The sequence below is a fragment of the Anomaloglossus baeobatrachus genome, chromosome 8, assembly GCF_048569485.1.
Source record: "Anomaloglossus baeobatrachus isolate aAnoBae1 chromosome 8, aAnoBae1.hap1, whole genome shotgun sequence".
In the NCBI taxonomy this organism is placed as follows: Eukaryota; Metazoa; Chordata; class Amphibia; order Anura; family Aromobatidae; genus Anomaloglossus; species Anomaloglossus baeobatrachus.
The window spans coordinates 207,045,054-207,071,397 of NC_134360.1; the positions used below are offsets into that span (position 1 = coordinate 207,045,054).

At 47.8% G+C, this 26,344-nt stretch overlaps 1 protein-coding gene across 1 annotated transcript in view; it reads left to right on the top strand.

Annotated features, from left to right (window-relative positions):
• Positions 1–17,386: 17,386 nt before the first annotated feature.
• Positions 17,387–26,344, top strand: part of MAGOH (mago homolog, exon junction complex subunit) — a 28,785-nt gene continuing 19,827 nt past the window's right edge. Inside the window, exons 1-2 of the mRNA XM_075321066.1 lie at positions 17,387–17,544; positions 21,425–21,483. Coding sequence (XP_075177181.1) covers positions 17,457–17,544; positions 21,425–21,483 — 147 coding nt within the window. The 5' untranslated portion in view covers positions 17,387–17,456. The remainder of the gene's footprint in view (positions 17,545–21,424; positions 21,484–26,344) is intronic.

The following is a 26,344-nucleotide window of genomic DNA, read 5'->3' on the forward strand; positions in this document are numbered from 1 at the left end:
CAATATGCAAATACAGAGGACCTAAGAAAACTTCTAGGTATTGGGGGACTGCTGAAATGTTCTGACTCCATTTTCTGATGTTGTGTAAATTTATGCAGGCGTGGGGTAAATGCTGCAAACCAGTGGCGTAACTAGAGTTTGATGGGCCCTGGTGCAAAATTTGGACTGGGGCCACCCCTCCACGTACACCGACACTTAGGCGGGCTTTGCATGTTGCAACATCACAAGCCGATGCTGCGATGTCGCACGCGATAGTCCCCGCCCCCGTCGCAGGTACGATATCGTGTGATAGCTGGCGTAGCGAAAATTATCGCTACGCCAGCTTCACACGCACTCACCCGCCCTGCGACCGTCGCTCTGGCCGGCGACCCGCCTCCTTCCCAAGGGGGCGGGTCGTGCGGCGTCATAGCGACGTCACACGGCAGGCGGCCAATAGCGGCGGAGGGGCGGAGATGAGCAGGATGTAAACATCCCTCCCACCTCCTTCCTTCTGCATATCCTACGGGAGCCGCGGTGACGCCGGTAGATGTTCCTCGCTCCTGCGACTTCACACACAGCGATGTATGCTGCCGCAGGAACGAGGAACAACATCGGACCGTCGCGTCAGAGTAATTATGGATTACGCCGACGCTACACCGATGATACGATTACGACTATTTTGCGCTCGTTAATCGTATCATCTAGGCTTTACACACCACGATGTCGCATGCGATGCCGGATGTGCGTCACTTTCAATTTGACCCCACCGACATCGCACCTGCGATGTCGTAGTGTGCAAAGCCACCCTCAGGGTACGGGATAATGACGCTGACACTTGGGGTATGGGATAATGACGCTGACACTTGGGGTACGGAATAATGACGCTGACACTTGGCTTTTACCCACAGCACCCAGGTTTCCCATGATCTGAAATCCCTCTATCAGCACCCAGCTTTCCTATGTTCTGATATCCATCTTGTCCTCAGCACACAGCTTTCCCATGCTCTGCTATACATCTTTCCCTCAGCACCCAGCTTTCCCATATCAGAGCATGTGAAACTCTGAGTAGGGAAAAAAGGCGCAAAATAGGGTCTTACCCGGTATATGGGTTTAGGAAAAATGAAAGGAATGAATACACTCACCTGATCAGGTTGTGCCAGTCACAACCCCTGTGCAGACATATGTGAGTGCTGGAGTGGTTAAGCAGCGGCCCTGTTGGAGAGAAAGTGCTATAAAAGTTCAGGATGGAAAAACGGGTTTAATGCCGCGCTATAAACCACGAACTGATGTTATTAAAATAGATATTCTTTTATTGAAACATTCCTACGCGTTTCAGAGGCATGCACGCCTCCTTCTTCAGGGAACCCTTTTTCATTTAATGTGTAACATCATGCAGTAGTTGTGTTCTTTTTTTTCAATCATGACGTAGCTTTACTCCTCGTGGCTATGAGTCATGAGATAATGAGATCATCTCCAGGAGCGTGGCTTCTCCTGGAAACTTCTATATAAACCTTTGTATTCCCTGCATCTGTATGATATTTTTCCCTGAAGAAGGAGGCGTGCATGCCTCTGAAACGCGTATGAATGTTTCAATAAAAGAATATCTATTTTAATAACATCAGTTCGTGGTTTATAGCGCGGCATTAAACCCGTTTTTCCACCCTGAACTTTTATATCAGAGCATGTGAAAGATGGGTGCTGAGAGAAGATGTACAGCAGAGCATGGGAAAGCTGGGTGCTGAGGGAAAGAGCCTTTTTCCCTCAGCACAAAACGTTCCCATCCCATGCTTGTATCTTTTTCCCCCCTCATATATAGTTCTCCAAATACAATAATGGCCCCCACATAGCCTCCATATAGTATAAAGGGTCCTACATAACAATTCATATATTAGAATGCACCTCCATAGCCCTCCATGTATTATAATGCATTTCCCATAGTTCTCAATTTATTACAATTCACCCCATAGTTCACCATATATTATACTGCACCACATAGTCCTCCATGTATATAGTAGCCCTCATAGCCCTCCAATTATTATAATGAATTTCCCATAATTCTCCATGTATTATAATTCACCCCATAGTTCTCTATATGTTATAATTTACAACATAGTACTCCATATATTATACTGCACCACTGTCACGCTCCCCGGCTCCCCTGTCACGCTCTCCGGCTCCCCTGCCACGCTCCCCGGCTCCCCTGCCATGCTCCCCGGCTCCCCTGCCTCGCTCCCCGGCTCCTCTGCCAGGCGTCCCCCGCTCCACAGCCTCCATGCCCCATCACCTGCGGTCCCCAGGCAGCCCGGTCCCCGCTCCCGGCGCCCGTCGGCAACTCTGCCCCAGCCCGGCTCTCCTGCTTCCTGTTCACCGCTCCCTGCTCTGGCTTCTGGCACCCGGGCCTCGCGCATGCGCATTAGGGCGCGCGCGCGGTCATTGACCCTCTCTTAAAGGGCCAGTGTCCTCAAACATGATATTGAAGAATCAGGTACAGGGTATATAGGGAGATACTTTCCAAGTGGACGGGGCCTGTTCTTCATGTTTGCTAAGCTAGGAGTCAGGTCTCCTTGTGTCTTTGTGGTATACTTACCTATCTCTCTCCTAGAGCCGCTTCTGCCTCGCCAACCGGTCCTGACGATACCCGAACCCCGAACGGTGACGGTCTGCCATCCCGTCAGTTCATACCATCTCCGATCCCTGTGGTGACCCGTCTTCTCGCTCCGTCGGTTCCGGACTCTGCCTGACGTCATCTCGGCCTCCGAACCTGAGCTTCGTCACCCGGACTACCTTCAGTGACGCCGTGGTCCCAGGGACTTCTACACTCCACACCTCTGAACGGACTGTCCTGCTACCCGTAGTGCTCCGGCTACCGGGCACCTTGCCTTCGGTGAGGTGTTCAGCCCAGTGGATCCACCTCCTGGGTCTGCCCGTCCACCTGGCCCTAACAACCACATAGTCCTCCATGTTTTATCATGCACCCCCATAGTCCATGTATAAGGTAACCTCCATAGTCCTCCATATATTATAATGTAGCCCCCATAGTCCTATATCTATTATAATGCAGCCCCATAAATTTTAATTTTCTATTATGCAGCCCCATAGTCCTCTGTGTATATTGCACACCTACAGTCCATGTATAAGGTGTCCTTCATGTTTATTATGCAGTCCCATACTCCTCCATGCATCATGCAGCCCCATAGCCCTCCATGTATCATGCAGCCAGCACCCACAGGCCTCCATGTATCAGGCAGCCAGCCCCCCAGGGCCTCCTTGTATCATGCAACGAGCCCCCCCAGGGCCTCCATGTATCATGCAGCCTGCCCCCCCAGGGCCTCCATGTGTCATGCAGCCAGCCCCCTCAAGTGTCATGCAGCCAGCCCCCCAGGTGTCATGCAGCCAGCCCCCCTAGGGCCTCCATGTGTCATGCAGCCAGGACCCCAAGGGCCTCTATGTGTCATGCAGCCAGAACCCCAAGGGCCTCCATGTGTCATGCAGCCAGCCCCCCCACCAGGGCCTCTATGAGTCATGCAGCCAACCACCCCCCACCAAGGCCTCCATGTGTCCTGCAGCCAGATCCCTCACACCAGGGCCTCCATGTGTCATGCAGCCAGCCCCTACAGGGCCTCCATGTGTCATGCAGCCAGCCCCCCCAAGGCCTCCATGTGTCATGCAGCCAGCCCCCCCACCAAGGCCTCTATGAGTCATGCAGCCAGCCACCCCCCACCAAGGCCTCTATGAGTCACGCAGCCAGCCCCCCCCAAGGCCTCCATGTGTCATGCAGCCAGCCCCCCCAGGGCCTCCATGTGTCATGCAGCCAGCCCCCCCAGGGCCTATATGTGTCATGCATCCAGCCCCCCCACCAAGGCCTCTATGAGTCATGCAGCCAACCCCCCCACCAAGGCCTCCATGTGTCCTGCAGACAGCCCCCCCCCCACCAGGGCCTCCATGTGTCATGCAGCCAGCCCCCCAGGGCCTCCATGTGTCATGCAGCCAGCCCCCCCCAAGGCCTCCATGTGTCATGCAACCAGCCCCACCCCAAGGCCTCCATGTGTCCTGCAGCTAGCTTCCCCGTGTACTCACTGATTGATAAAAAAAATGAAAAAACAAGTACTCACCTGTCTTCTTCCACTGCTGCTCTGTCCTCACCTCTACTTGTTTCACCCCTGCTCGTCCTCCCCTCTACTCATTCCCCCGTGGCTCCGGTCGGCGTCCTCCCGTCCTGCGTTCTGTGCTGTCTCGCCACACACAGCAGTCGCACAGGAGTGACGTCACCGCGCAGGCACGGGGGAAGAATGATGATGCATAGAGCGGCGCCTGCCGCTCTATGCAATATCATAGCAGTGTGCAATGACGGGGGCTCGGTGCCGCCGCCGCCGCTGACACCAGGCAGGGGGACCCGGTGTCAGTGGTGGCGACCAGGTCATATAGCGGCCACGTGATCTGCAGCAGAACAGCGCAGCACCTCTATCACAGAAAGGAGCTGGTTGCTGATCTGCTGGGCAGCCGCAGGCCCCTAACCTCCCGGGCCCGGTCGCAATGGCAACCCCTGCGACCGCGGTAGTTACTCCCCTGCTGAAACTAAACATTTTTATTTATTTTTTTAAATAGAAGTGCTAATTGTTTTTTTTTCTTTATCAATTAAGAAAATTTAAAGTAAAGGAACAAAAGAGAAATGTGATTCCTATCTTGAAGGAACTGTGCAGGGAGGTTCTTCCAAACATCTTGGAGACCTGACCCCAGATCTTGTGTGGATGTAGCTTTCTGTCTCTTCATATAATCTGAGTAAAATGTAAATTGTTCTTTTATTCTATAAACTACTGACAACGTCTCAGAATTTCCAAGCAATACATTTTGTATTTATTTTCTGAAAATGAGAAATGGTCAAAATAACAAAACAATGCATTGCTTTCAGACCTCAAATAATGCAAAGAAAACAAGTTCATAATCATTTAGAAACAACAATGCTAATAATGTTTTACCTCAGGAAGATTCAGAAATCAATATTTTGTGGAATATCCATGATTTTTAATCACAGCTTTCCTGCATCTTGGCATGCTTTCTGTGACGCCCTGGACTAGCCAGGTAGTCACAGGTAGACCCCCTGCACAACACCAGCCCCTAATAAGGTGAAAGCAGCCAACCTACAAACCCTTGTCACCTCTCTCAGTGTTCAATGGTCACACCAGGGGGCGGAGCCAGACAGTTGGCCACGCCCACCGAGGAGTCCAGAGGGCCTGAGACAGGAAACAAACAGTCAGTTCGGACAGTCAGTTTAGTCAGTACAGTGGAGTAGAGTGGAGTTCAAGTTCAAGTGCAGCAGGCCTGTGGCGTCAGGTCTGCAGCAACAACACTGACCGGTGCCAGGGTCGTAGCCCTGGTACCGTGGCATGGAGGCAGATGGTAGTTGCCGCCTGCAGGAGCTGGGAAGACGGCTGGTGGAACCGTAAGGGACCAGGACAGGGTAATGGCCCGCCAGTACCGAACCGGGAAGCCAACTGGAAACCGGAGCACCAGGAGGGGTACTCAGACCCAGAAGCCACTGGACCATGTCAAATTCACTGATTGAGGTCTGGACCTTAGGTCCTTTCCCGTCCCAAGGCCCGAAAGACAGCAACAGCCCACCGAGGGGGATAGAAAGCCACCGCACAGGCAGAGAGATCCCACGGGCCAGCGCCTGCGGGCAAACGGGTTCCCCGACACACATCAAGCTGGGGAGCGGACTACCGTTGCTGAAGCATAGGCAGTCAAGTTCAACCACAGACGTGCAGGAGAAAGGCGGGAACCACCAACCTGAGAAAGGGGCAAAGCACAGCCGGCTGCGGGCACCGACCACCATGCTTTTTGGTTTACCAGAGACTCCGGTGTATCTGTCATAGTAAGTACAACAGTGCCCTCGGGCCGTGCACCACACCACACCATCTTGCCCGCACCTCACAACCACTGGGCCATGGGACCATCACCCCCTGCCCATGGAGTGGTCAACACCAGGCTGCATACCACCGTCCCCGGGAGCCTAGTTAATGGCAGCGGTGGTGTCCACATTCACCACAACCCGTGGGTGGCGTCACGAACTTACACCCTTAAACTCCACAGCCTCAGCCGTCAACCTTCCCCACCGAAATCCCTACACGTAGCGCCAACTCCCCTTCAGAGCGACGTGACCCCCCCGGGTCTGGGAGGAGCTCGAGCCACCCACCGACGAGCACGGACCCGAGCGGCTCGGCAGCCGGCCGAGCCCCGGGGCGGTACACTTTCCACCAGTTTCAGACTGCTTTTGGGTGACCTTATGCCACTCCTGGTGCAAAATTGTAAGCAGTTCTTCTTTATTTGATGGTTTGTTCAGAGGAGTATCTGGGGGAGGGGGGCGGCGCAGCTCTCAGGGAGGCGCTGTCGGGCTGCCTGATGCAGCGCTCTGAGAGTCTCCCTGGCGGCTGCGTTTGCCGCCCTCCGTGGTGGGAGCCAGCTATTCTATGCAGGTGCGGGCTGGCCCTGGAGGCAGAGATGCAAATGGGCCGCACTACACCCTCCCACACCCACGTCACGCTTCATGATGTCACCGCTATCCGCAGCCTCGAGATGCAGATAAAAGTAAATACATTGGTGGAGACTGGAGTCGCCGGCTCCTTCATTTACCAATCAGTGCATGCAACAGAGGCAGCGAATGCGATGACATCACCGCATCCTGATATGTTAATATTAAGGCCTAAGCCACACGGCGAGAAAAACAGTGCGAGTGGAGTGCGATAAAACATCGCATTCCCCTCGGACCAATTCTAGCCTGTGTCAGCACACATGAGCGATTATTTTCTCAGCCCTAATCGGACTGAGAAAACAATCGCAGCATGCAGCAACTGTAATGCGAGACTCTTTCTCTCGCACCCATTCAAGTGAATGGGGTGAGAGAAAAATCGCACTGCACTCGCGGTACACCGGTGTACCACGAGTGCAGGGCGAGAATGGCAATAGCCGGCTACGCAGGAGAGAGGGAGAGAAATCCCTCCCCTCCTGAGTGCCGGCCCGCCCCCCGCAGCTGAGGTCTGCTCGCACGAACAGACCTCAGTTGCAAGGACACACGCATGACACTCGGCTCTGCTGTACTGCCAGCACGAGCCGAGTGTCATGCAAGTGGATCGCAGTAGTCCCCGTGTGGCCCCAGCCTTATGTTGAGCAGAATTATTTTCAGCCTATTGGTTCGGCCTCCACACCAGTCACGGTCTCTCATGTGGCCCCTCAGGAAAATTAGTTGCCACCCGCTATATACTATTCTATGCACTATATGTGGTATACTATGTGGCAGACATACAATGTTATATAATATGTGATGGTAGAATATGTGATGTTCTGTACTTCTAGTATTACATCGGATATCTGTAGTTAAAGGGGTTATCCGGCTTCTTTTGACTTTTTTTCATTATTACCCTATTGGGCTACATTGGGGCAGGTAAGTAGATAGAGAGCACTTACCTGCCCTGCTGTCAGCCCCTCTCCCCCAGCTCAGAGTGGTCATGTGACCGCTCCTGCCGCGATTTTGCTGCTTACGGTCATTTCATGTCTACATGGGCAGGGCCATGTTGACATGCAAATCTGGAACAGCATGTCGCCTCCCTGCTGGGCTGTACAGTGCGTGGAGTAACCGCCCCCCTTCCCTGCACCCTCCCACACATTCCCCAGCACCCCGTACTCTCACCACAACCTCCCACACACTCCGTAGTCTCCCTCCCCCGCCTCCTGTGCCCAGCTATGTGCGCCCTGAATTCCAGCCAATTCAGTGTCCAGTTCAATAAGGCAAGGAACACTTGCTGTCAGATACACTGTCAGCGCTGTGTCCCCAGCGCTTTATCATGTTTACTGCCTGACGCCCTGGGAACTGTCTTTCCACCCCCCCCCCTCCCCCGTGCGCGCTGTCTGTGTCATCATGGGTCACCTGTGTCTGTGCATCAGTCTGTGTCCCGCGCCAGCCCCATGGATGCCCGCACTGCAGCGTGTCAGTGTTTGCCCCCTCTGCAGTATCAGCAGCTTCTCACCCTGCAGTGCTGGCATCCGCGGGGATGACGAGCGCTGCTTGTCATCACTGCCCGTGCAGTCTGTGTTCCGCTCCCTGCCAGCCCCGCAGCTGCCCGCACTGCAATGTCAGTGTCTGCCCGCAGTATCAGAAGCTTCTCACGCCGCGGGGCTGGCAGGGAGCGGGACACTGCTGCTGAGGTTAGATGAGATCATTACCTGCTATGATGATCTCCTGCCTCCTGACGTCACCGCGGTCACTGCTGTCTATGCCCGTCTCGCGGGCGGCCCGAGACTGTCACTAGCAGTGACGTCACGGGCTCTCGTGATACTGCGTAGAACGCGGCGGGCATAGAAGTCAGTGACAGTGCTGACGTCAGCAGTGCAGGAGATCGTTACTGCAGGTCTCATCTAACCTCCTGACGGCAGCGCTCGGCATCCCCTGCAGTGACCTGGGCTGACCTATTGATGTTAGCTCAGGTCACTGCACGGCTCTCCCAGCCAATGGGGAACATTTTGTTCTTCATTGACTGGGAGTCTCATTGACTATGGTATGGATCGCCGTGCGACCCCCTTATTGGATTACGCCGGACCCGGATTTGATTGTTCTTGTCAATAAATTGGTGAAAGAGGGAATGTGGGGAGTGTTTTTTCAAATAAAACTTTTTTTGTTGTCTATTTTTTATTTCTTACTGACTGGGTTGGTGATGTCGGGTATCTGATAGACGCATAACATCACTAACCCCAGGGCTTGATGCCAGGTGACATTACTCATCTAGTATCAACCCCATATATTACCCCATTTGCCACCGCACCAGGGCAATGGGATGAGTTGGGGCAAAGCGCCAGGATTGGCACATCCAATGGATGCGCCACTTCTGGGGCAGCTGTAGCCTGCTATTTTTAGGCTGGGGAGTGTCCAATAACGGTGGACCTCCCTAGTCTGAGAATACCAGACCACAGCTGTCCGCTTTAGCTTGGCTGGTGATGCAATTTGGGGGGACCCCATGTTTTTTGTTTTAAATTATTTATTTAATTTTAAATAACAGCGTGGGTTGCCCTCTGTTTTGGATTACCAGCCAAGGTGAAGCTGCCAGCTGTGGTCTGCAGGCTGCAGCCGTCTGCTTTACCCTAGCTGGCTACAAAGGATAGGGGGGACCTCACGTCATTTTTTTTTTAATTATTTATGTATTTATTGGCTAAATACAAGGCTAAGCACCCTTTAGTGCCACTAAAGGGTGCCAGCTTAGAATATGCGGGGGGGGGGGGGGGTAGGGCATTATATTGGTCTCTCTCATCTATTATCTATCCCTCTATCTATCCCTTCATTCATTCATCCATCCCTCTATTTATCCCTCTAGCTATCTAGCTGCTTCCATTTTTTTGCAGTATGAAAAAAATAGGAAGGTACGCAGATGACACACGGACCACATACGGAACGGAACGGATGCCACACAGTTGCATCCGTGAAAAAACATGACCATTTTTTGCGGACCGCAAAAACGGGGCAGTCCTGTGAATGTAGCCTAATCAAGAGGCTTATGAGGTGATGTGAGGTGATGTATTTAATTACAAAAAACTGTTTTTTCTTGGTATATGTGTTTATTTACTGTCACTTACAGATTACTAATGGGGGGGTGTCTCATAGACCCTGACGATTAATATCTGGCTTAGAGGCAGCTGTGGGCTGTGATTAACTTCTTATTAGCCTGATTGCCACCGCCCCAGAGCAACCAGGAAGAGCCAGGTAAAGTGCTGGGATTGTCACATCTAATGGATGTGACAATCCTGAGCGGCTGCAGGCTGCTATTTTTAGGCACGGGGCGGCTCAATAAATAGGGGTCTCCCCAGCCTGACAATACCAGCCCCCAGCTTTTGTGGTTTATCATGCCTGGGTATCAAAATTCGGGGGGACTTTATTTTGTTTATTTTTAAATTATTTTTGTAAATCAAGAAAAAAGCCGCATGCAGTTCCTCTTATTTGGATACACAGCCAAGATAAGCGCACGGCTGGGGGCTGCATACTGTAGCCATATGCTTTTTCTGTTCTTGGTGTCATAATATGGGAGAAAAACACAGTGAAAAATTGTATGCGTTTTATACCACAATAATGATCCGCAGAGTTGAATTGCTTTCCCGCTCATCGACCGTCTTGGCGCCCGTGATTGGTTGTAGGCAGATGCTGTCACATACGCTAAGGGTGCGTCTGACTGCAACCAATCACAGGAGACAGGACAGCCGGAGGACGGGGAAAGCAGTGCATATGAATGAGCAGTAATTAGCGGCCCAGCAAGTGAAGGAGAAGCCACGGGAGCAGTGTACAGCTGCAACGGAGCCTCGGTCAGTATGAAGCGCTTTCTTCTTCTTTTTTTTTTTTTACTTTACTATTAATTTTTAATTTCACAAGTGCCTGATCCGGATCACACATCCGGAATCCAGGGCCTGGTTCTGCCCAACAATAGCCTCTGATACTCTGAAAAGAGGGCTGTTTACCTCTACGCTGACTGATAGAACGAGTTTTTTCAGTAGCTACTCTGAAAAGATGACGCAAAGTTTCATGAACCTCCATTTTCAACAACCCACAAAGTACAGTTTCATCAACACAGTATGATAGCCCCGACACAACCCACATTTTATAATGGCTCACACACAGTATAATGCGCTTCACATAGACATCCAAATACTATAATGTCCCCCTCATACAGCCCAGCAAACTATATTTTGGCCCCTACACAGATCAAAACAGTATAATGGCTGCCCCACCTAATGATTAAAAAAATTACTCATCTCTCCCCATTCTCCCGCTGCTCCAATCTTCGCAGCAGGTGTCCTGAATGTTCGGCACTGGTCTGCAGAGGGTGCGTTGAAGTGACATCATTGTGCCCTCTGCACTGAGACATCAAAGCTCATAAGCACAGGGAGAATAATGGAGGAGGGAGCCGTCAGATCATTGCTTTCAATTATATTGGCATTTATCGTTCAGTTGAACGTGCAATACAGAGGAGGAGGGTCCAGTGCAGGCCCTGGAACTGGCCCCCTGACTCACAGGTCCCTTAGTAGCAACGTGGTCTGCCGCCATGAGCGGTACACAACTGTATATATCTTTCAATTTTAAATAAATAAATAAATATATATATATATATATATATATATATATATATATATATATATATATATATATATATATATATACCGTGTTTCCCTGAAAGTAAGACAGTGTCTTACATTCTTTTTACCCCCCAAAAGTGCCACTATGTCACTTTCGGGGTATGTCTTATATTGGAAAAAATCCCACAGCAATCGCAGCAAGTCTCCATGCAATGTACCGTATGGGGACTTGCCGCGATTGCGCCCTAAGTGTAAGGCAAGTTAAGGAAACTTAACCACCAGCGGCTGCACATGAGGGCACTGAGGCTGCGTGATTTTGTATGTTGTCCATGGTCCTGATGGACCACGGACAACATTACTGCAACATTTCAAAATTTCTTGGTAGCCGAGCGTTCAGCTGAGCACCCGACCGCCGGCATGTGTCAGCTCTCAGCTGAGCGCTCAGCCGCCGGCATGTCAGGGCGCTCAGCTGAGCGCCCGACCGCCAGCATGTGTCAGCTCTCAGCTGAGCGCTAAGCCGCCGGCATGTCAGGGCGCTCAGCTGAGCGCTCGGCCGCCGGCATGTTAGGGCGCTCAGCTGAGCGCTTTGCCGCCGGCAAGTCAGGGCGCTCAGCTGAGCGCTCGGCCGCCGGCATGTCAGGGCTCTCAGCTGAGCGCTCAGCCGCCGGCATGTCAGGGCGCTCAGCTGAGCGCTCGGCCGCTGTAACTGTACTGTAAAGAAGAAAAAAAATAAATAAATAAATTTTTACTACGTCTTACTTTCGGGGTACGTCTTATATTAGCCGACCCCCCCAAAACCCCCACTACGTCTTACTATCGGGGGTGTCTTACTATCGGGGAAACACGGTGTATATATATATATATATATATATATATATATATATATATATATATATATACATATATATACATATATACACACATAACTATATGACACAAAACACGCACACACACACACACACGTGTACCATACATACATGGTGTATATATCTACTATAGAGTCACATTAGATGCTATATATAGTCTTCCTTACACAGTATTCATTTATCTATAAGGGGTGAGGGACATGTAACAAGTATTTCTGTTACCATTGTGGATGGGATGTGAGCTGATTGCTGTGTCACAGATGAGAGAAGCTGGATCTCTGCTCTGTCACATGCTGAGAGGTCAGGTGCTGGGCAGAATACTGACAGCCATTGAATGTGCAGAGGGAGGGCAGGGGGCGTTTCTGGACACTGAGGCCAGGCAGGGGGCGTTTCTGGACACTGAGGCCGGGCAGGGGGCGTTTCTGGACACTGAGGCTGGGCGGTGCCAGCTCTGACTGAGGTTTGGCAACCAAGAATACAGGAAATTGTCATGTTTGCTGGAGCTGAATGTAAACAAGGAGCTGCAGAGAATAAAGGGTGAATTCAAGAGGAACAAAAGTTAGAAAACAAAAAATAACAATGTAGGGGTGATTTATATGACAATACAGCATAGATTAGCTTACATTTTTTTTGGAGTGTATGTCGGATAACTCCTTTAACTGTGGACATGTTTAGATTCATTGATAGCTTTTCAAGCATAGAAGTCTGTTAGATAATTTTTCTATGGCAAATCAACATTTTGTTTCCCCACATGGCCAGTTTATTTGTTCTAGATTATTTTATCCCTTCAAGTTATAGGACAGTATCACAGAGATGCTGATAATCTCCTCAACAGTAATCTCCTCAATGTGGAAAATCACACGTATTATTTAAGGTTTTAATTTGTTCATCAATTGAGTTTTTCTATTAAGTTTTCTTTATATTTTTATCTGTAAGAAGGATACAGCAGACAGACATATATCTCATGGTTGCTATGATGTAACAAGAATTGTCAGGTTTTGAACATGTCTCAGATGACCCCATTACTAATGCAGATTTTGAGTTTTTTCGTAGATGGATCCAGTTACCAAGATGCTGGTTGATTCTACTCTGGATATGCTGAGGTTATACAACATGAGGTAATAAAAATCAAACCACTCACTCCTCTCCCATCGGAATAGGAGAACGAGATGAAGATTTGCGATCACTGTGGTTCGTAGAGCGGAGGGGGGTAAGATAGTAAAATGTGGATTGTGACGTGATAAATCTATAAAGACCGTAGAGTGGGTGTGAGCCCAGATGGAGGCTCTCCTGTTATTAAAATGAGCCGGTGACTGATGGAGCAGACAACAAAGAAGCAGTGAATGGGCCTAGAGTTGAGAGTCCTTTACCAATGCAGACCAGCACCATACCTCGGTGGCTCCTGTCACGTCGTCCGTGACATCTGTCACTCCTTGTGTTCTTAAGTCCTTACAGGAACAAGCGATTCAGCAAGGAACGGAGTGTGAGAGGCAGGGAGCCAGTGACTGAGGAAGGTCTGTGGATAAAGGGCGGTAAGCTTTCTCTGCCATGAGCGCTCTACTCAATAATGGCCCAGGTAACCAATGAACACGTGACAAATAGTGCGGTGGTGGACAAGATATGGGCGGCACCACTGCTCAGTACCCAGGTGGCCAGACTCACCCAGTTTTGTAAGACGTGTGCTTATTAAGGTAGAAAAACTGTAAAGACCTCGTAGAAACACCCCCCTCATCCGCTCTACTGCTCCGGTGATTGCAGATTAGTCATATACTATCTACGATAAGTAGGTTTATATGAGTTTTGTGCGTGTTGTGTGAATTTCTTTTCAGGCCTGCTCTGAAACATTTCCAGTATGGAAAACGTTACTGCTGAAAAAACTTATGATGCTGATGGTATGTAAGAATAGAGTTCCAAAAAGTAATAAAGTACATATTCTATAGCAGAGGACATTATAGAGATCTTACAGTACCTGGGATCCCCTGATGAACCCCTGTCTGCCACTGTGAAGAGGGGAGAAACGCGTTGGGCTTCTTTCATGCTAAGTGTCTGACAAATATGCGTTTATTTTTATTAGCCTGAGTGTGAATTGGACAGTGGAGGGTCCGTGATTGGACAACATCTCCTCATGGCTTTACCTAGCCTTATTATTATTATTATTATATTGATACAGTGGGTACATGTTATACATGTGAGATATTCAATCTGTTTTAGGGTTTGGTCCTTGAATTTGCTGTATCATATTGATTTAAGCTACCAAACAGCTACGTAAAGTACAGAGTGTGAATATTTAATCTTTGGGAATGAATTGGATATATATACTTGCATATTGACGCCTCTTTATCCCCTGTATCTCACGGTTTCTATTTTCCCTCACTGACATTAGCAGCACGTATTAGCTTAGCAGTGTAGGGATAGGAAGGGTGAGCCGTCGGGGAGCGGGGGCGCCAATTCGCCTTATAGGGTGCCGACCTCCGCTGCGAGGTAGGGAGAGTTTAGGGCTATTGCCCCAATCCCTGCCCCCTCCTTTATTGGAATATCTAATTGTGTCTATACTCACATGGGTGTATGTTGTTTAAAATTTTAATGATTATAACATAAAAATGTAACGATCCACAAGATAATGGTGGACGCTGCAAATCATGGAACAAATTTTCCTTTTTCTTAATAATTAGATCTTTATATAAGATATTTTTGTTATAGCACCTACAATGGGATTATATTTCTTAGATACTTTAGATACAGTGTGATAGCCTGACCAGTGATGTACGAGCTTTATACAACTGTCTATATAGTGTGTTAAACATGTGTATCCTCCAATTCCAGATCCTAAATCAGTGTTAGGGGCACGTGGTCTCCAGCCAGGAGACTGGGTGATCCTAAAAAGACAAGTCAGAATGAGCCATGAGTCAGAATCAGCTTTTCCCAACCACAGCGACTTCCATGAAGCTTGAGGGAAAACCCATCTGGAGACAGCAGCTGCTGTTAAGAGTCCATCGTACCGGCAGAATGAGAGTGATTATCTCACTTAGAACCTTATGGAGAATTTCTAGATTGGGGATGAAACATGGGAACTAACCATGATAAGGGAACAATGGGTACAGGAACATTATACAAATAAGGGCTCATGGTGGGAAAAACATTATCTGACCTGAACCAGCTCATTAGTTTAAGGATGTAAGTGACGTTTTAAGGGTAACATACACTTGCAGGTAACTGGTATTGTCTTATTTGTTGGTATTTGAAGCCGTAAAAGTGCTACTCTGTGTTACTGAAGGTAATCAGATCCATGCGTAAGGGAAATCTTGTTAAAGGCCTCCTGGTGGTAGATTAGGGACCCGAGACAAGAAGAGATCCATTAGTGTTGTGATACAATTAGGTGTATTCAGGTAGAAAAGTCTCGAAGACGCGGACAGCACTCGGATATTGACTGAGAATCAGTCTTTCAGAAACAGTAATGCTAAAAGCTGCAGCATAACGGTAAGAAGCTTATTCTTACAATTGCCTTACTCTTTCTAATCGATTAATCTCAATCTGGGTGAGCTCTTCGGCATTAAATAGTCTGTTCTAAGGACTGGGACATTACCTGTGCCTCTGTGAACTGTATGTGCGGGATGTGATCTACTCTCTGATCAACAGTCTGTACCAAGGGGGCAAAGGCTTAGTATTGCTTGTATAGCAGATAGCAAAACGAAAAAAAGTTGCAGTTAAAGCATTAGAGCTGATTTGTTAGAGGACCACGGTAGGGTCAGAAGTTTAATAAAGTATTTAGGGGGGACTGTTGAGGAGAGCCATAAAATGAAATACTTAATTAACCTCTGGACATAGAGCATTGTGAGAAAATGTGTTCAATTAAATCAATTATCTATACATAAGTCAGTCACTCTTCAGAGGAACCCAAAATGGCCCCCGATGACATCACAGACCCTACCATCAGCATGGATCCACCAGGTGACATCCCTCCCATCACCATCACCATGGATCCATCCAGTGACGTCATAGACCCGCCTACAATGACGCCCACCAATCAGCTCATGAACTAACACATTGTTTGACCCACTGACCAATGAACACATCTGGACATGCCCCTTTGCAAGGTTATATCAGAGCAAGCTCAGTTGTAATAAAGGCAGAGTATGGGCTGACATCTGTCGAGGAAAGATGAATATCCGACTGTGTTTGATCTCATTTTTCAAGCATGCACTCGACCCACACCAATTAGGCTAGGCAGTAGGCAACTAGTGATCTCTGGTTAAGAGTTCACCTCAACAGAAAGATGACAGAGATACAGCAGTTGTATACTCAATGTAAATTGAGAGGCAGGTTTATTTAGCCAGGTAACTAAAAGAATGGCCAGTATCCAGGGTGGTCTGGTCCTTACATGCACAATATAGCCTGTAGTCATGCAGGACTTGTACAGAGCCTGTTGGGTAATACATGGACAAAAGAATTTTCACCTAGTCCTAGGCTATTTTCGCCTGTTCAATGCACCAGTTCTTGGGCCAGAGAGGTCCAGGGGCCGGTTCTCAGAGTTTGATAGGTTTTTCGATCTGGTGCTGTTTGCATAACAATTCAATGGTAACTGATGAATTTTCAGGAGAGAGGTGAAGAGGCCTGATGACAACTGACACCTCCATTTTGATAGATGCCCCCCCCCCCAAAATTGACTCTGATGCAGCTGCTGAATCCGCCTCTGATTGGCAGTCCATACTCAGACTGTGATCTTCAGGAGCGCCCATAGGTCTCCTGATCAAAGAGCCTCCTGGGCACGAGACTGCAGCCCGGCCAGACATTGTGCATGAGATGGGATGGCTCCCATAGACTCTGAATGGGGCAGCAGCGTGCACTGGTAATAGCGGTTCAAGTTGTAACATGATGTACAGAGCTGAGCAGCGCTAATACAAAACATAGTATGAAACATCTGAGGGCGGTCATTCAGCCACTGTTACTTATGGCAGAATTGCATTTCTTTCTCATTTTTTGCCATTTTAATCTCACTTTGGTTTTCCCCCACCATCACTTCATATGGTAAAATGGATGGGGAGAGTCACTCAGAACTACAACTCGTCCTGCAACAAAAATAACCCTCAGTCATATGGCCACAACAAAAGTTATGGAAAAACAGCAAAAACCGGGCCGTGCCAGGCCTGCATCTATTCCCTCATTCTGCCCTCCCCACTATGGTGTCGTTGACTCGTTTCTGTGAACGTTTATCTAAAGAGACGATTTCTCAGACACTAGAGCGGGCTGTACGGCTCCCCGCCATTTTTCCGGAGACCAAGCCTCGTGCGGTCACATAGAACCTCAGCTGTCGTATGCCCGTGTAAAACTATATGCGCCCTCTAGTGAAAGGCGGCAACGCACAGACTTCAGGACCGCCCCCTCGTCTCTCATTGGTTGACTCTGTAGGCGCGTAGATTTTACGTCACCAAAGGGAAGTACGTCATTCTTTTGCGCCCTGTGCTCGAGGTATCGTCGTCCCGGAGCTTTCCCCCGTCACAGACTATCATGGGCAGCGATTTCTACCTGCGATACTACGTGGGGCACAAAGGCAAATTCGGTCACGAGTTTTTAGAGTTTGAGTTCAGACCGGACGGTAAGAAACGGGGAATGAGAGCGGGGCTGCGGCCAGCTGTGCTGTGTGTGGCCGCTCAGGGTTGAGGGTGGGAGGAAGTCCCTGCGTTGTGAGGACTACTACTCCCAGCAGGTAGAGGACTTTACCACTATTTCAAGAAAATTGGCCACGAATAGGAAATAGTATAATTTATCCAATATTTTCCCCATTCTCGCTGTTTTTCGGTCCTTCTTGTCTCTGCACACGTCCTGCACTGATTATGTGATGTCTGTGCGAATGTGACTGCTGCAGCCAATCACTGAACACTGCTGCAGCCAATCACTGACCTAGGCAAAGTTTGGAGGCCAGTGATTGACCTCAGTGGTCATATGGGCAAAAACAAAATGTCGCTGAAAGGACATGAACAGAGTCGGGGGGGAGTGGTGGAGACATCGACTGAGCGTTCTCTAGGTTATATTATTGCTTCTCCTTGGTTGATCATTGTAAAATTCCATAAATCTGTGTGTTCACCTGGTAAATCTACAGCTGCAGCTTTCCTGGTTTTTAAAAGACCTGGCAGTGATGGCTACAGCGGTGACACTGCACACCAATCACACTACGCGTGTGACTGAGGAAAGTAGTAGCAGAGAGATGGGTATCTGGTGTGTGTTTGTTTGGCACCTTGGGGTCCTCAGTGCTATGGAGGGTTTACCCATGAATACGAAGAAATGTGTCAGCTCACCTTCTGAGTACAGAGTCCGGCTTCTAATCTGCTGCTCGGATGCCTGGGCAAGGCAGAAAATCCAACAAAGCAAGAGATCCATCTCTGGAAGGACCGAACAGACAAGACATGTCATAAAATTTCTCATTTATTCTTACATTAAGATAGTTGCCAAATGGTCAGACAGCTAAAAAAAAAGACATCCATGAGAGGGGAGGGTTGGGGGAATGACCGATACGTTTTTAGCCTGTCTTAATCATGGTCACCCACCCCTCCCTCATGGATGTCTGTTTTTTTGTAGCTGTCTGACCATTTGACAACTATTTTCATATAATAATAATAATAATAAATGAGAAATGTTATAACCTGTCTTGTCAGTCAGTCCTTTTAGTGCCGGAATCTCTTGCTTTGTTGATTTACCCCATGAGTATAAGGGTACCGTCTCACTAAACGACGTACCAGCGATTCCGACCACGATACGATCTGGTCAGGATCGCTGGTGCGTCGTAACATGGTCGCTGGTGAGCTGTTAGTCAGGCAGATCTCACCAGCGACTCCTGTAATGATGCTGCGCTTGGTAACCAAGGTAAATATCGGGTAACTAAGCAAAGCGCTTTGCTTAGTTACCCGATATTTACCCTGGTTACCAGTGTACGCTGCTTACACAGTCGGTGCTCGTTGGTCTCCAGCTGTCAAACACGCTGATGCGTGTTGCACAGCGGGAGACCAACGAGCAAAAAATGAACCAGAACAGTGTGTAACGATCAGCGATTTTACAGCAGGGGCCAGGTCGCTGCTCAGTGTCACACACAGCGAGATCGCTAATGAGGTCACTGGTACGTCACAAAACCTGTGACTCATCAGCGATCTCGCTATGTGAGAAGTACCCCTAAGTTGTGTTGTTATTTCATCCCATTTCCTGCTATGAGAAAGCGTCTGAGAAACTTCAGATTAACGGTTTGTTTTTAAACAGGATTGTCCGCTACTTGAAATACCCCCTTCTTAGTCACGTTTGTCCCCGTTAAAACAAAAACCCCTATACTCTCCTCTGATGCTGGCACTCGCTCTCCAGGGCTCACATGAAGTTCTCATGTCGCAGGAGCCCTGTGCCCAATCAATGTCGGCTTCACTCTTCTTACCTTTTGGATGTATCAAGCATCGATAGGAAGTGAGCGGCAGCCGCAGCTCTGACTGTCTCTTGATGATCAATTTGTTTGAAGGCGGGAAGGGTGAAGCTGACGCCGATTGTACTTGGGGCTCCCATGATGTGAGAACCTTTCATGAGTCCTGGAGAACGAGTGCCGGTAGCGGAGGGGAGTAAGGCCTCTTTCACACGGCAGTATTTTGCATCAGTGTGTCATCAGTGTTTGGATGCCAAAACCAGGAGTGTCTCCAAAACACAGAACAGGTGTCAGTCTTTCAAATAGGGCTCTTTTCCACTTGCGTACCGCAAGAAGCGATATGCTAATGACCCTCTGCTGCGGTGTCAACCAAGGATCATGCGACTGTGATGCGATCACAGGTACTGAGAAGAGGGATGAAGCACGTTCTCTCCATCTCCGCCGCTGTCTGTCTCTGCGTGCATTGCACTGCAGTTGCATAACATGCGAGTGCAGTGCGATTTTTACATATATGTGAACCGAGACTCTGTGCAAAACCGCAGCATGCTGCGAATGTACCGAGAGCACGATTCGTGTGCAGAAAACAGGACAGAGGAAACTGCCTCATTGATTAACACGGGGGCGAGTGCAATCCAATTGTTTTTATCAGATCGCACTCGCACAACAAAACCGCAGATGGAAAAGAGCCCATATAGTTCTTCTCTAAGTTCCATTCCTGGTTTTGGCATCCAGACACTAATATACACACTGATGAAACCCTGATGCAAAATACTGACATGTGAAAGAGGCCTAAGGCTAGTTTCACACTTGCGTTCAGCGCATTCTGTCACTATGGAGAATAGTGCAGTCTGTTAACGGGCTGCGCTATTTTCCATAGAGTTGTATGGACGACGCACTGTAACGCAAGTGTCTGCGTTGCATCCGCCGGACGACGCAGAGTCGTTATTTTGACGCTGCGTCGGGCGGATGGAACGCAGCATGTAACGTTTTTCTGCGCTTGGCGGAGTGTCAAAAAAACGCAACCTGCAGTAATCCTTTAGGCGTCCGTTGTTTTTATAATGGACGCCTATGGTGGCGGATTCCGTTAGAATGCGTCATTTGACGGATTCCGTTAACGCAGCTGTCTTTACACAAGTGCGCATGCTCAGATGTGTAAAGTCAAGGAAAAAAAAACTACAACGGATTGCGTTATTTTGTACGATCTGTAGCATGCGTTGTGCCACTATATGCAACGCATCCGTTGCATGCGTCACACAACGCAATGCTACGGATCCCGTCCAACGCAAGTGTGAAACTAGCCTAAGGCTATGTGCGCACAATGCATACTGCCGTGAAAAATATTCTGCAGTGCATGTGTTTTTCAAATTGCTGCAGAAACACTGCGTAATGGATGCAGTGTGTCTGCAGAATAATGCCGATTTCATGCGTTCTGAATGCAGCCTCTCCCATACAGAGTGGGAGCAGCATCCAAAGTGCACAAAAGAAGGGACATGTTGCTTTTTTGAGCACATCAGTTTGTATCGAATTTTCAGCATGCAAATCGCTGCGTTCTCAAACGCAACATGCAGATGGATTATACACAATCTTCATACATTGTGCTGGGGACGCAGGATACATGCAGTTACGCTGCAGTGCAATACGAAGCGTATACGCATGAAATTACACAACGTGCGCACACAGCCTAATGGTGTGTTTTTTCATTGTATCAGGGACAAAAATGATAGACAAGGGGTTGTCTGAGTGATGAGCAACCCAGTTAAAGCGATTTTTTTCCTTTTTCAAAAACATAACCCCCCCCTTCATCAGCTGCAGTTTGAAGGAAGAAAGAAAAACCTTTGCTTTACTTACACTCAGCACTGGACCCTGGAAGGGTAATATCAGATTATGTGCTAATGTGACATGTCATAGTGAACATCATCTATAGGTATCTGCTTCATAGATCTATGGATTAGAGAATGAGCATCTGTAGGTTATGTGCACCATAGTACGGTACAATAAAATGTGTTCAGCCAGTGTTTGTACATGCGCAGTTTGTGACCGGAGCTTTATATAACCCCAGTGTAATTTTTCTTTTTTCCAGGTAAACTTCGTTATGCCAATAACAGTAATTACAAGAATGACGTCATGATCAGGAAGGAGGTTCGTGTCCACCGCACATTTTCGAGGCTGTAGTTTTTATGTGAACATTATGGTCGTCGTTTTTAAATATTTAATGTTTTCTCCGTTCTGCTCTGTGGCTTAGAGACATTTTTGCTAACCCCCTGGTGAATGTGGAAATGCAGGAACTACGCATGCTCCTTACAGCTCATGTGCTGTCTGTGTTACACAGCTGGAATCCAAGAATAACTATTCCAATCCCCAACTGCAACAGCGTAAACCTTTTGAATGTCGCTGTCAATCGTGACGACCGCATTTAAAAGGCCTCCAACATGGTAGTCGTCACTTGGGAGCCCCATGGCTGGACTTTGAGGTTATCCATTGTAAAATAGAAAAAGTATTAAAATATATATATATATATATATATATATATATATATATATATATATATATATATATATATATATATATATATATATATATATATATATATATATATATATATAATTTTCAAGAGATCGCAGATTCTGGCCTGATCGACTTAAAAAAAAAAAATATATTTATCTCCCGAATCCCCCCTTCACCCCCAGATATGTGAGTTGGGAAATCTATCACTCCCAAAAAATTGTTCTTTACATGTGTAATTGTCCACACACTAATTAGATGGTAAAATATTTTTATCTGATACTGTGAATGCCAATGTGTAGTGGGATTTAAAATGCATGCATGATATCTCCACCCCAATAAAACTGGAATAGGGAGGTCAGAAAGGGGTATATGGACGCAAAATGGTGATGATGAAAGACAGTTTGTACCGCAAATAAACAAGCCCTGATAGAACTGAAAAATACGTTATAACCCTCAAAATATGGTGACTGTAGCCCAATTTTGTTTTTGTGGGATATTAAGTAAACAAAAAAAAACCCCCTATATTCACCTTATCACTATAACCACACTGACCCACAGAGGAATGTTACTAGGTATTTAAATACAAAAGTGAATGTTGTAAAATAAAAAAAGTAACGATTTAATTTTTCTTCTGTTCCACCCCCACTTTTCCATTATTCAATGCAGAATAAAATGAATGGCTTTATCTGCAAAAAAATAAGTTTTTCGTCTTTGCATGAAATGAAAAACTAAAAAGTGCAAATAGTAAAAAATTACCAAATCTATTAGGCGTTAAATGGAGTCTTAGTACAACATGACCCTTCAAACAAACGTAAAGGCGCTGGATTAAACTTTTTGGCATGGCCGGGCACTACAGCTCACTTTTCCCATTTGTTTGGCATTCATCTCTGCCCTTCTCTGCTTTTTACAGCTCTGACTGTACAGGAGACAGGAGGGTTGAGATGGATGGAAAACAAATAACATATTTTTCGGTTTATAAGACGCATCCCAAATTTAGAGGGGAAAGAAAGGGGGTCCGTCTTACAGTCTGGTGGTGTCTTACTGGGGGTGATGGCAGCAATGGTGGAGCGGTGTCACTGGAGGCAGGGGGGATAGTGGAGCAAGGCGATGCTGCAAGTGGTGTGGCTGGCACGTGTCCTAGATGCTGTGAGGTAGGCAACTTCCAGATTCTGTCGGTGGTGCGGGCTTCATAGACATGGCGCCTGGAGTTGGCACGTGCGCAGATTGTGCTATTGGCTCAATGACAAGCTAAGATCTGATCTGTGCAGGCGCCATGTTCTTAAGTCCGCTGCTGGGAGAGCAACGGGCTGGAGGCGGCGCTGACGCAGATGAGATCTTGAGCCGGGAGCTCCATCTGAGCATGCACCGCCTCCGGGTGCCATTATTTGAAGTTCGCATTCCCGACATTTTCAGGATGCCCCTGCCTCACCGTTCGCATCCCACAGCATTGCCCCTGCCTCCTGCGACCCCCTTTGCACCCTCCTGGTGAGGTAATTTGAATTATAAAATGCAGCCTTCATTTTCCTCTCAAATATTTGGGTTGAAAAGTGCGTCTTATAATCTTAAAAATACGGTAGGTGGGAATTGATCTACTCAGTCCCCATAAGGATGCACCTAACGACTGGGCTTGGATTGAACATTTTATGCTGATTTTAAATGTATTTTTTTTTTTACTTTTTACAAAACCAGTCACTGGCATATTGCTACACCCTACTGCCTGATGTGCAGTAGGGTGTAGTAAGGTCCATGGGTTTAATTGTGGCGATGCTTGACTCTTCATAGAGAACATTTGCAATTACACGCTGTTTATCCCGTTCACAGCACCGATTCCCACCTGATCAGTCTCTTGGGTACCAGTATGGAACACCACCATTACTTTCTGTTTTGCATTGTAAATAAAATTACAGGCCTCCATGGATGATCACTAGTGATGGGCGAATAGTCACTATTCCTGTTAGATTGTTCGTAACATATCCCAAAGTACTATTCCGGTATTCGTCACTCATAACGAACCTAATGCAAGTCAATGAGGAAACAGAGCATTTTTCTTATGACGAATACTGATAGTATTGTGTAAGAATTATCCAAACACGAATAGTTACTATTCGTTAATTTCTAATGATCACATATTTAAATGACGTTTACTCTATATTTATTTCATTAATACACTTGAAAAAAAATAAATATTGTAACGTGTATTAGTAGAGAAATCTGCTTCTTTCTTCTCCTGGACTGATATTTCACTCAATTAATGGGTAGAATCGGTATAATAATAACATTCAATGAAAATAGATTCTCCTATTACTACTGGCAGTTGGTGCTTCTAAAATTGTATGGTGAGGAAGAGGTAAAAGCCAACACTGATATCCTATGACGGTTCCCTTGAAAAGATAGTCGGACTATGTTCACATGTTGCGTTTTCAGACATCTCATGCACTTTGTTTTTTTTTTTTTCCTGACTGAATTGGAAAACTGCTGTTTTTAAAAATTGGAGCATGTCAACCCTTTCAGCGTTTTTGCAGCTTTTTTTTTTCTTTCTTTTCGCCATAGAGAGCACTAAGTAGGTGCAAAAAACCGCTGCAGAAGAGGCAACCTTGCATTTTGCTGTATTTGTGCTGCATTTTTGGTGACTTAAATTACCTTAATTACATATGTAGACCAATATAATCTGCATAGAAAAATGCACCAAAAGCAAAACTTGCTTTTTATAAGCAGCTTCATTATCCTGCCAAGAGCTGGTTTTGCCTGCAGGGAAAAAAAAAGGCTGCAAAACGCAACGTGTGAACATAGCCTTACAGTTTCTCCATAGACTGTTATGAGCACAAACTGTCACCCCAGTATTGAGAGAACCAGTATTCACTGAAGACACATTTTAAATGTGAATTAAGAATGAAAGATCCGTCCGGAGTAGAAAGAAGCACAATTGTTTGATAAGATATGACCAAGTTTATTTTATCGTCCATTATTGATTTTATAGAAGAAAAGTAATTTCTTTATCGTTCCTATGGGAGACCCAGACCATGGGTGTATAGCTACTGCTCCCGGAGGACACACAAAGTTACTACACTCAAAACGTGTAGCTCCTCCCTCCTAGCATATACACCCCCTGCTAGCCAGTCCTAGCCAGTTTCATGCTTTGTGTCAGGAGGATCACACACGCACATGCATCCTTTTTTGATTTTTCATTTTTCTAAAGATTTGGAAGAAAAGCGGGTCCACTGGACTCCCGGCATGTCCCTTCTCACCCCCCTGGCGGCGGTGCTGTTAAGGTTGACTTCAGGGCAGGAGCCCTTCATGCCGCGCTCCTTCACCATCCCTTAGGGGCTCTGGCTTGAAGTTAGAGCCAACACGGTTCTCACTGCCTTGCAGGAGACCGGCCTCCATCCGCAGCCCTTTTGCAGGACCCTGCTGGACGGAGCACTGAACCCCCACCCCACCCAGGGACTGGGCCCTGCGTCTCAAAGCTAAGTATAGAGACGTTATTCAGAGGGTCCTTCTGCAATGTGGGGCACTTTTATTGGGGGGGACAGTGATTTACTTTGATAATGCTGCTTTTTACTGTGTTTCCGGCCGGTTCCACGGTTTTTACTGAGAACCGCGCCGATGATGCCTGATTGTCGGCCGCATGCATAACTCTAGGCCCCGGCTTCAGCCGCGGCCTAGTTTCGTTTCGTTCCCCTGCATGTCAGTCATGCAGGGGGACACTGCAGAGCCGCCCGCCGGCCGCTCTGCACAGAGGAGGACACTCCTTTTTGAGGAGATGATTCCCTCCCCTGTACATCTCCTTAGCCCTCCGATTCCCGCTCCTGGGTTAACCCCCGCCCCCCCCCCCCCCCTCACTCTGGCGCCATTTTCTCAGCGTTCTTAGTACACTGGTCGGCGCTGGCTGCTCTGCAGTGCAGAGGGAGTGAATATCTGGCTGGGGGTCCAGGCTTGGAATCCGGAGGGCACTCATATAGCGGCCTGATAAGTCACAACCTCTGGTTGTGCACTTTTCTTTATCGTTCCTTATGGGAGACCCAAACCATGGGTGTATAGCTACCGCCTCCGGAGGACACACAAAGTACTACACTCAAACGTGTAGCTCCTCCCTCCGGCTATATACACCCCCTGGATGACAATCTACCCAGTTCAATGCTTTGTGTTTCAGGAGGTCACACACACTTGCATTCTCTGATATTTTTATTTTTATTTTTAAAGATTTGGAAGAAAAGCGGGTCCAGTCTGGACTCCCGGCATGTCCCTTCACGCCCCACTCTGCGGGGTGCTGTTAAGGTTGACTTTAATAAGGCTGGAGCCTTCACATGCCGAGCTCCTTCGCATCCTCTGTCCAGGCTCTGTTTGAAGTGGGAGCCATCACGGTCCTCTCTGCTTGCAGGAGGCCGGTCTCCATCCGCAGCCCTGTCTGGTCCCTGCTGGAAGGAGCGTTTACCCCCCTCTCCAGGGACATGGCCCTGCGTCTCAAAAGCTAAGTATTGAGACGCTTTTCAGGGGT